This window comes from Cryptomeria japonica, chromosome 3 (assembly GCF_030272615.1).
Source record: "Cryptomeria japonica chromosome 3, Sugi_1.0, whole genome shotgun sequence".
NCBI lineage: Eukaryota > Viridiplantae > Streptophyta > Pinopsida > Cupressales > Cupressaceae > Cryptomeria > Cryptomeria japonica.
This window is the reverse complement of record NC_081407.1, coordinates 804443422-804454837: the sequence shown is the minus strand read 5'-3', so window position 1 is coordinate 804454837 and position 11416 is coordinate 804443422. Positions and strand designations below refer to the sequence as shown.

Below are 11416 nucleotides of genomic sequence, written 5' to 3'. Positions count from 1 at the left end.
TCATGTAAGTGTTTGTGGGTTATGGGGTATAATTGTTCATTCTAATTCAACTTCCTATTTTTGGCATATTTATTTTGACTCCTTATTTAGGAGTTTTGGTGTTAGCATTCATGCTATTATTTTTAGGTGCTAGTCACTCTATTTGAGAGGATTTTGTTCCTATCTACAATTCACTTTTTTTCTTTATGAGAGATAATTTAAAATTATTGTTGTTTTTATTTTTTGGTCTTCACATATACTTTCTAATTCCACGAATCGAGGTTTCATATTAGTGGGCATATATATGTATCTACTATTTTGTTTCTAAAAAGTGTATGATTTTTTTAAGTTCAAAGGAAAAGTATATCATAGATATTACTGAGAAGAACTAAACAATATTATTAAGACTTTCTTGCAAAAACAACAAATTCAATCTGCATCAAATTATGGGTGTAAAGACAACCAAAGATACCTCAAAGACTTTATGGGAAACTTATCAAGGTAGAGATCAAGTCAAAGTTGTTAAGTTTCAAACATTGAAGAGAGAATTTGAAGATGTAAGAAGCCAAAGTGTGAGTGGTTATTGTTTAAAAGGTGTTGAGGTCTCTTAACACCAAGGTGAAGTCATGTAGCAATAATCATGGATGAAAGCAAAGACTTAACTACTTTCGAGTTTTATCACTTAATTGGATCTCTTATGACTATGAAAGAAAGATGTAGAGACACATTTGAAAAAAGTGATGAGAGTTTTTTCATTTAAACTATAAATCACAAAGAATGATTAGCAATAAAAACAACCAAAGCCAAAGCAAAGATAAAAATAAGATCTCTTTCAAATATTTAGTAACAAAAAAATATGGGTAACCACTAGGGGAAGGGGACCAATAATTGTTCATTTTCTAGTAATCATTCATTGGATTTCACTAATTAAAAGACCACTAAAATATCATCTAGTGGGTCAATAGCCACCCTTTGGCATATCTGATAGGTGAAAAAAAAGTTAGTAATCCAATGAATCATGCACTATATTGGTACCAATAGCACATGATTGTTAAGGCATTTGTGCATAAGTATTGGATCAGTTGTCCAAATTCTATGATAGCCAAAGTGAACAGTTGTCAGGACAATAGAGCTATGTAGCAGACGTCAACTCGGAATGACCACATAACAAATCCCACCACGTTCATCATAACTATCTAGAAGCCAAAACAATAACTACAAGCACTTAAATCACATACTAAATAAACAAAAAAAATCATCAAAAATCTAATATACATTTAAGAATTTAAGATACATAAAATTAATTATAATAACTATACCCTTCCCCAACCCAACCCATCAAATGGAGGACGTGGTTAATGTGGCTCCAAAAATCGTGATGTCGTACAACGCATAAATTTCGTGTTATGCAGACAGAAAAATTGCAAAATAGACATAGAATGGCTGCGGAGCTCAGCACAATGTGATTGGGGCGTTTTTAGAACCAGAATAGCTACAGCCCAATTTTGATAATGATTTACCACTTTATTATGCTTCAGTAGGCGTGCACTTCCAGTAGCTGTGACGTAATTTAGTTTCTGTTGTAATCTATACTCTCTTGTTTCTCAAACTAGACACATTGACATGTTAATATGCTGTACTTTCTGCTGTGTGAGTTGCACGATATTTTTGTTCTTCTGGATATTCGAGAAAAATTTAGCATTCAAACATATGCCCGCCTCAGGTTGTCTGGGCATATTTTTGACAGAAGTCTATGGAATCAAAGCAAAGCTTAGATTGGTTGTAAAGCAAAAAAAATTCGTTAATGCCTCTATAAAGCACAGTGTCAAATGAAATCTGTTTAAACAGTTTCTGTGCTTCTAGCCGTAAAATACTGGCAAAATTTTTTTACTTGTCCGTTCCCCATAATTTACAGTTTTATTAGATAACCGTGAGTTGTCTATAAAAGTATGTGTGATTTTTTACACAGTATATATAATGATTGAATACAAACACTGTTGAAAGGGATAGCCGGCCGCTTTGTGAATTTGCAAGTCCTACGGCAGTGTGAAGATGAACCTTTATGAGATCACATTTGTTCAGGAATTTTATTAAACAATTTGACGTGCAACTCTAAATTCTTCAATATTCTGTACAGGTGTTCCATCATTACAAAGACATTTTTCCACAAAACTTTAAACCTAGTACTGTTTTCTACTTCAATCGCGGAGCGTTTTGTGCTTCACTTCACAGGAAGGCAGATCTATAGATGATTAAATCAAACTGACCTAGTTGAAGCTATTCCATTAGGCCACAGGTGTAGTCCATTTCTAACAATTTAGTTATATATATTATAAAATACTGACCAGACTGTTTATGTCTGGTATATCTATACCTACAACTCCAGAAACACCAAGGAAACAAGTTGGTTACAAAAATAAAAGAACCACCATCCACACTCACAAACAAGTGTTTCTTTCTGATGATTCTGATGATAGATTACTCAGTGTGATCTGATTTAAAAATATACAAAATTGAAACTAAAAACTAATCATGCCAAAAAAATCTTTTTGTTTTCTTCTCATCTATCATGTAGATTCAGAGGCCGCATTCCAGGAGGACTATGTTATGGATTCTCCACCACATTTGTCATCATGATATTTCCTTATTACAGTCCCACTCATATGTTGGTAACTAATGCGATCAACCAGTTTGCATGCCTTCACTACCATGTTGTTTCTGCATGATCTATGAATATGCTTTTCTTGCTTCTCCTGCCATTTCTGATAATGATCTACTGGATGGAATGTAGAGAAATATTTTGTAATGAGAGCGTTAGTCCCGTGGCTCTGCGCCCTGTTTTGACATGCTGTTTCTTTTCATAATGGGTGCAAGACCCAATAGAGAGCTGCAACCAGGCACCACTTTGGGACATATCTGAAGCTTCTTCTGTGGTACTCAAGGAGGAGCTGCTGTTATCATTATATCTCTCCAATGCCACTGAAAGGTCGGTCGCTGGCTGTCTTATATGATCATCTATTACTAGAGCAGTGCCTCCATTATTACCCGCTGCAACCGCCAGTGCTGTTTCTGGGGCATTGGAAGAAATTAATTGAAGCTCTCTTTGCTGCTCCATGTTCATATAATATTGGTCCTGAAACTTGCCACAATTAAATGGTGTATTGGAGGATGAAAACCCAAACCCATTCAGATCTTCGTTGGAGATTCTCTTTCTCACAGGTAAGGAAGGTTGGCTTGGGGAATCATTGTATGCCAAAGTTGCTCTTTCTTTAGCTGCATTGCAATGGTCCTGGTGTTCAATGAAGCTCTCCACTCTGCAACACAAAAAAACAAGAAACCAAAGAACCGATGTTTAAGGTCAGTTCATGAACAAGCAATTACAGCACACTCAACTCTTGTCCAACCAGTCATATTTTTTCTTTAGATTGGAGAAACCCTTTGTCTTTCTATGTGACAAACAAACTTATTAATATGACTGATGATGCTAGCGCAACACAAACAAACTTCTTAACATGACTGATGATACTAACGCAACACGATGGCATGCAATCCAAACAATTATATTACAGCATAGTACATACCTTGAGAAGACTCTGCCACAATCACAAGAATGGCCTCTGGTTCCACAGGTTTTGAGATGGGCTTTGTAATCAGATTGAACTGCATATCCCTTGGAGCACTTCTCACACTTCCATTGCTTCTCGATGCTGTGTTTCCGCCTGAAGTGTTTCTTGATGCCAACCAGGTCGCCAAGAGCATGACATGGATTGTGGTGCATGCAGTTTTTGTCGGGACAAATGTAAACACGCTTGCGAACCTCTGGAGTAGGCCTCTTTAGAAGCTTCCACGGCACCTTGTGTCGGCGCCTATGCATTTGCAGATTTTGGTCTCTCTGGAAGCCCTGGTTGCATATTTCGCATACATATCTATCAGATTCCAACAAAGTCTTTGGCGACAATGCCACCACCTCAGCATCTGGATCTGCCCATCACAACACCAGTTGCCACAATCAATTTCAACAAAACACACATCTCTGGACATTCTCAAGAAAACTATAACTTTCAAGCAAACCAGTATTACCAGGGGTTCCTGCAGGGCGGCGTTTTCTTTTGCTTTTGCTGTTGGTGGCAGAAATTGAAATAGGAGAAGAAGAACGAGTGTCTTGTATGACTTCTGTATAGAGACTGGTGGCTGCAGTTCCTGGTGAGGGTAAGGCTGTCATGTTGGACAAACCAACAATACAGATGATTATGATGAAAACCCACACAAGAAAGAAAGACTCAGACTGAGTCCCTCTTCAAAGCTCTTCTTTTCTTATATTGGCACACTGTAATTTGTAGGGGCTATTGGATTCCTACAGTCTAAAAAGCTCTTTTTTCTTTTTTCTATCTCTCTGATTGCCTGGGCTGTGGCATCATTTGCAATTGAAAACACTAGCAAAAACCCACAAAGCCAGTTGATCCCAAGCATAGAATTGAATAAGAAAATGAAGCTAGCACCAGCGGAACAGCAGCTGACAGAAGCCAACTTGAATGGCACTTACCACAAGTGTAATGGAATCTGTAGACACTCTGCAGCCTTTCCTACTCCTATCATAATTAGTCTCTGCCCCCCTCTTACTCACATGAAGTTAAATGGTCTTGATGTAAAGAGAGTTCAAGTAATCCAAAGCCTGTGTGTCTGATCTGTGCATATGCAAAGTAGGGCGGGCTAATATATGTGAACTGGTACGTTCTATCCTCCGTTGCAACGGAAGTGGTGTGTGGCCTCCGTTTGAAATGCATGTAAATCGAGATTGAATCCATGACAACTTGTTCGTCTTTTTTTTTTGTCTACTTTCCCCTTCAGCTTGCGTCAGCGGGCCATTGGAAAATTTGTTGGATTAATGGGGAATTACGACCCATGCAAGAGCACGTAATAAATGAGACAAATCGACCTTAAAAGATGTCCAAATTCACACACGTCTACATTTTTACTGCCCTCGTTGGAAACAAAATTCCCACGCAAAGAAGTAGGGAAAAGAAGAAAAGAGGAAAAAAAAATCTCACGCAGACACTTTTCTTGGACCGAAGGTGCACGCTACGACATGATTATTGATTAACATCTTTGTGGAAACAAGCCCCTCGTGGTAAAATGAGCTCGGTTGACAATTACAGCACTCGACATCATGTTCGTGGGTTCCACTTTTCCATTGGACCTTTTTATTTGATTCCCTGCGTCCTCACGGTCTTATAAGATTTAGGAAAGTTTAGTCCTTGTATACCTTCCTGGAATGTTGATCAAGATGATCTCATTCGCTGATCGCTATTGTAACAGGCGTCCATAAAAGGAGATCAAATAAACAGATCTGTAAGGTTCAGATTCAGTTCAGAGAGTTAAGGAGTACATTCTAGAGAGTTTGAGTTGTTTGTGTTTAGATCCATTTCAGAGAGTTAAAGAGTACATTTTAGAGAGTTTGGGTTGTTTGTATTGTTAAGTTATGGTAATGATCATTTAGTACTTAAAATTAGGATTTTCTATTTGTTATTAGAGTGTTTTATCAATGAGCTACTAACTCTTTTATGATCAATTTATCATTTGTTCGAGTGTGGCTTATTTCCAACACTCATTTTAAATCATTCTATAAGTAATTCCGATCACTTAGCAGTTAAAATTACAATATTTTATTTGCTATTGGAGTGCTTTATCAATGAGCTACTAACTCTTTTGTGACCAATCTATCATTGGTTTGAGTGTTGCTTATTTCCACAACCCCCAAGCAATTCAAAAAGTGTTTGGGACTAAATTCTATTTGTTATTAGAGTGCTTTACCAATGAGCTACCAACTCCTTTGTGACCAATCCATCATTGGTCTAAGTGTGGTTTATTTCCAATACCCCTTTTAAGCCATTCTACAAGTGTTTGGGACTCCTGAATTATGATCACTTTGCACTTAAAATTAGGATCTTCTATTTGCTATTAGAGTGCTTTACCAATGAGCTACTAACTCCTTTGTGACCAATCCATCATTGGTCTGAGTGTGGCTTATTTCCAACACCCCTTTTAAACCATTCTACAAGTGTTTGGGACTCCTAAATTATGATCACTTAGCACTTAAATTAGGATCTTCTATTAGCTATTAGAGTGTTTTACCAATGAGAAACAAATTTCTTTCTAGCCAATCCATCATTGGTTTGAATGTGGCATATTTTCAACAGCCCCCTTAAGCCACTCTATAAGTGTTTGGGCCTCCTAGCCTGACACTGATGCCCATATGCTAAGTTACAAATCATATGGATCAACTAAGATTAGCCTAACTAGCCTCTTTGTGGCCATTCCATTATTGATGTGACTTATTTCCGACATATACATTGTCTTACATTATTGAATTAATTGTCACAACTTTGGGAATTGATTTATTGGACTAATAGCCACTCTAAGTATAGATGAAGATGCCAATTTAAAAAGAATACTTGTGGGTTTATGTGTGATGGCAAATCAACATGCCATATCAAAGCCAAATTCAATTCCCTTCAAGGTGGGTGTTGGACTAACAACCATACTTCTATAGAGATGTGATGCTTGGTTCTCCTAATCCGACTCTAATACCATATGTTGAGTTACAACTTTTATGGATTAGATAAGATTCAAGCATAGGACCTTCCATTTGTTGCAAGTGTTCTACCAACTAAGCTACTGACTCTTTTGTGGCTAGTACATTATTGATATGGGTGTGACTTATTTCAAACTTATACATTGTCTTACATTCTTTAATTAATTGTCACAACTATAAGAATTGATTTGGCAAACTAATTGTTGTTCTTAGTATACATGAAGATTCAATTGCCTCAAAGGTGGATGTTAGACCAATCGCCATACTTCTATAGAAATCCAATGCTTGGGGCTCCTAGCTTGACTTTAATATGATATGTTGAGCTACAACTTTTATGGGTCAGCTAAGATTCAAACTTAGGACCTTCAATTGTTGCTAGAATGCTCTACCAATTAGTCTACTTGCCCCTTTGTGATCAGTCTATTGTCAATATAGGCATGACTTGATTCCAAAATATACATTATCTTACATTACTGAATTAACTGAAACAACTCTGAAGACTGATTTGATGGACTAACTACCACTCTAAATATAAATGAAGATCCTAATTTGAGAGTTCACTAACACCTATAGATATTTATGTGAAGGCAAATCAACATGCCATATCAAAACCTTATTCCATTTCCTAAAAAAAAAATGTGTTGTACTAACCACCATACTTCTACTTCTATAAATTGATCTGATTGACTAACTGCCACAATTCTGGAATTGATTGGACAAACTAATTACTGCTGTAAATATAGATGTAAATATAGATGATGTTGTTGGAAGTTTACTAATATCTGTAGATTTTAGTGTGAGGGCAAATCAATATGCCATATGAAAACTAGATTCAATTCCCTCAAAAGTATGTCGTACTAACCACCATACTTCCATAAGTTAATCTGATAGACTAACAACGACTCTGAACATACATTAAAATACTGATTAAAAATTCCCTCTTACAGATTTTAATATAATGACAAATGTCTGCAGTAAATTTCTACTACATTCAGCAGTTCTACTATAAAAACCTATAATCGGAGTGTCCCGCCGCGTAATAGTCGGAATCTGGTAGGGCCCGGACTATTATTCCTGATGAAATGCAGCTTGTCCCGTGGTGCGCAATAATTGATGCGTTAATGATCTGCGTGCTTTCAACTTTGACGTTATTTACTTGTTTCTTATAAAGCTCACTGTGTGGCGTACGCCTTACAAATGATGTCATTCTTAGGAACGTGAACGGTTCCGTAATATCGTCCGATGGGCCTTCCATTAATGTTTACAGATGTAGTATTAAAGCCATTAATCTAATGTTACAGACATTCTGAAATAAGCTCCCAATGTCCTAGACATTAGTCGCATGTAGACAAATGAGCGGAGGGCTTAATTTTTGAAGACCTTCCCATGCCAAAGCTAAAAACTGGGAAGACTCAAAATTGAAAGCAGATCTTAGTACAATATGTTGAAAAGATGATATCTCTATCATGATGGATTCAATTGTGTAGTTTTCTAGTCAAATTTATTGATCCATCGCAAGAACTCATTTATTATGAGAATGTACGGTACACTTAACTTGTTACAACTAGGTGATGTTCACATAAGTGAAGTATTGGGCCTTTTAGAGGTTATCCATCTCAGTACAACTCCAACTCGAACATGCTTAACAATAAGTTAAAAAACTCATTACAACTAGGTGATGTTCACATAAGTGAAGTATTGGGCCTTTCAGAGGTTATCCATCTCAGTACAACTCCAACTTGAACATGCTTAACAATAAGTTAAAAATTGATAGTATATCATGATTGAATTTTGTAGTTTTCCAATCAAACTCATTGATCCGTATTTCATGAGTGGTTCACAAGAACGACAACGTCTATCTAGTCATATATTTAGCACATCATACGAAGGAGACACTTAGCTTTTTCTTTGAAAAGTCCTTATGATGTGCTAAATATATAGTTGCATAGCCACCAGCCATAAGAACCCATCTTTCATGAGAATGAATGGTACACTTAATACTCATTGCATCTAGGTGATGCTCACAAGGGTTCAAACTCATTGACCTATGTTTCATAAGTAGCGGTTCACATGAACCCATCTTTCATGAGAATGAATGGTACACTTAGCACTCATTGCATCTAGTTGATGCTCACAAAGTTTCAAACTCATTGAACCATATTTTATGAGTAGTGGTTCACAAGACCACGTCTTTCTTACACTTTGCACTCATTGCATCTAGGTGATGCTCACATAGCTTCAAACGCATTGACCATATTTTATGAGTAGTGTTCACAAGAACCCATCTCCGATGAAAATGAATAGTATACTTAGCACTCAAAACATCCAAATGATATTCAAATAAGTGAAACATTACACATCCCAATTCTATTCCAAATGAAACGCGCTTAAAATAAGTTAAAAATCACAAGTTTCCTTGATTGTGGACCGTCCAATTCAAGTGGCGGCCTTGGCCTTGACCTTTGGCTGTTGGAAAGGTGGGGACTCGAGCAATTGGCTTGTGGGTTGGTGTGAACACAGGCAAATTACCTTTCCAAATTCTTCTTCACTGTCTCCATCTGGGCAAGGCCCCGGACCCAAATATATTAATTGCGAAATCCCCAAAAATCAAATCCTCTGGAGGGCGTGTGAAGCATGATTGATTTATTCTCCACGTGAATTGGCGTGCATATTGTCTCCCAAAATGCGTACATTCTGGTCTAGTAAAGGACTCTTGGAAAGCGACTCGTTGGTAGAGTTTAGAGATGTTCGAGATAGGGCGTGATCTGAAGGGATATAAATATATACATACATATTTCATTCATTTCTGCTGGCTGCTACACTTACGTCTGTATGACGCCATTCACCATTTCTTCGATCGAAATTGTTTTGTCTCACTTTGGTCGAGAGGGGCTTCCTCGACCTTTGTTTTGTTCAAGTTGTAGAAAGTGAAAAGAAAAGGTCCCCACTCTCCTCCATGAATGATGATGAGATGCCTAGCAATGCATGCTGTTCACTTCTGGCTGGAGTTAGTGTTATTAAACCCTATTGCAGGCTCACACGTGTGCAAGATAAAAGAGGATTTGACTGCCAAGCAATGATTTTTTTCTTCTTCATCCTTCCGTATTGGAAACAAGATTGCTAAGTAGAGCAGAAAGCATATGGTCTTTGTCACCACCTAATCATAACTGCTCTTCAGGAAGTCTTACCAACCCAGGAAATATAAAACTAAAGCTCTTGCAAATTGTTTCTGCTGCATCTATTCGAAACACATTACGAGTTTATCTAAATCCCATATCAGCGAAATAATCTCACTTCATATTAGTTGATTCTTAAACAATTTCAATTGAACAAGCTTAAACAGCATACTTTGAGTTTCAATTTGTTTAAGTAACTTATATGAAATCACAGTGGTAGTACAATGGCACGCTCTAAGCGTTGATTTATTTAGTCATTTATATGAGATCATACTAGTAGGAGTATGAGTCTATCTAAGTTTTGATTTGTTTAGTCACTCATGTGAGATCCAACCAATAGGAGTATGAGTTTGACTAAGCTTTGATTTGTTTAGATCACTCATTTGAAATCACACTAGTAGGATTAGGAGTCACTCAAAGCTTTGATTTGTTTTGGTCCCTTATGTGAAATCGTACTAGTAGTAGTAGAAATCAATCTAAGCTTTGATTTGCTTAGGTCACTCATCTGAAATCACAATAGTACTCCACTCTAAGCCTTGATTTGTTTAGGTCACTCATATGAAATTATACTAATAGGAGGCACTCATATGAAAACATACTAGGAGTGGGGGTCACTCTAATCTTTGATTTGCTTAAGTCAATCATTTGAAGTCACACTAGTACTCCACTTAAGTTTTGATTTATTTAGGCCGCTCATTTGAAATCTCACTAAATAGGAATCACTTTAAGCTTTGATTTGTTTAGGTCACTTATCAAAAATCATACTAAATGAGTAGGAGTCACTTTAAGATTTGGTTTGCTTAGGCCACTCATCTAAAATTGCACTAGTACTCCACTCTAAGTTTTGATTTTTTTAGTTCACTCATGTAAAATCATCCTAGTAGGAGTGCGAGCCACTCTAAGCTTTGATTTGCTGAGGTTACTCATTTGAAATCACACTAGTATTCCATTCTAAACTTTGATTTATTTAGGTCACTCATTTGAAATCACACTATTAGGAGTCACTCTAACTTTTGATTTGTTTAGGTTACTCATCTACAATCGCACTACTAGTATCACTTTAAGCTTTAGTTTGTTTAGGTCACTCATCTAAAACCACAATTGTAAAAAGTGCAATTTCAGATGAACGACCTAAACAAATCAAAGCTTAGAATGACTCCTACTTCTATTAATGTGATTTCAAATGAATGACCTAAACAATTCAAAAGAATGTGTTGTTTAAGCCAATATCTTTCAATCTAACAAATATGTCGATATTCAGATGGAAAGAAATAAATCATAAACCCAACGCCCAATAAATAACAGTAGCTCCAAGATCATGCCAATAGTCAGACTATGATATGCCAACACCTTCCAAACGAAATATACGCTGTTCAGAGTTTGATTGTAAAATTCATCGGACCCACTGCATTCCCGCAATAATTCATTCCAAAACCCCACAGTTTAATTTACAAAACATTCTTCTTTCTTCCTTGACAATGTAAAGAAATTGCTACATTCTTCCGAACAAAAAATCTCAGAAGAAAATGACAACAACAACATCCTAACCGAGATTCCTCACGTAAAAGCAGATGGCCCACTTTACCATTTAAGTGGCCGACCAGAGAACGTATCATTGGCAGGGGTGCCTTATACTGTAAGAGAGCCTAGACATTACGACTGTAAGAAC

The 11416-nt window shown here is 36.8% G+C and overlaps 1 protein-coding gene across 1 annotated transcript; it reads right to left on the bottom strand.

Annotated features, from left to right (window-relative positions):
- Window positions 1-2365: 2365 nt before the first annotated feature.
- LOC131036835 (zinc finger protein SHOOT GRAVITROPISM 5) lies at window positions 2366-4875 on the bottom strand. The gene is made up of 3 exons (XM_057968827.2): window positions 4060-4875; window positions 3561-3960; window positions 2366-3293 (listed from the first exon to the last, which is right to left on the bottom strand). The coding sequence occupies exons 1-3, from the start codon at window positions 4199-4201 to the stop codon at window positions 2753-2755; spliced, it is 1083 nt and encodes a 360-aa protein (XP_057824810.1). The 5' UTR covers window positions 4202-4875; the 3' UTR covers window positions 2366-2752.
- Between the last annotated feature and the right edge of the window lie 6541 nt (window positions 4876-11416).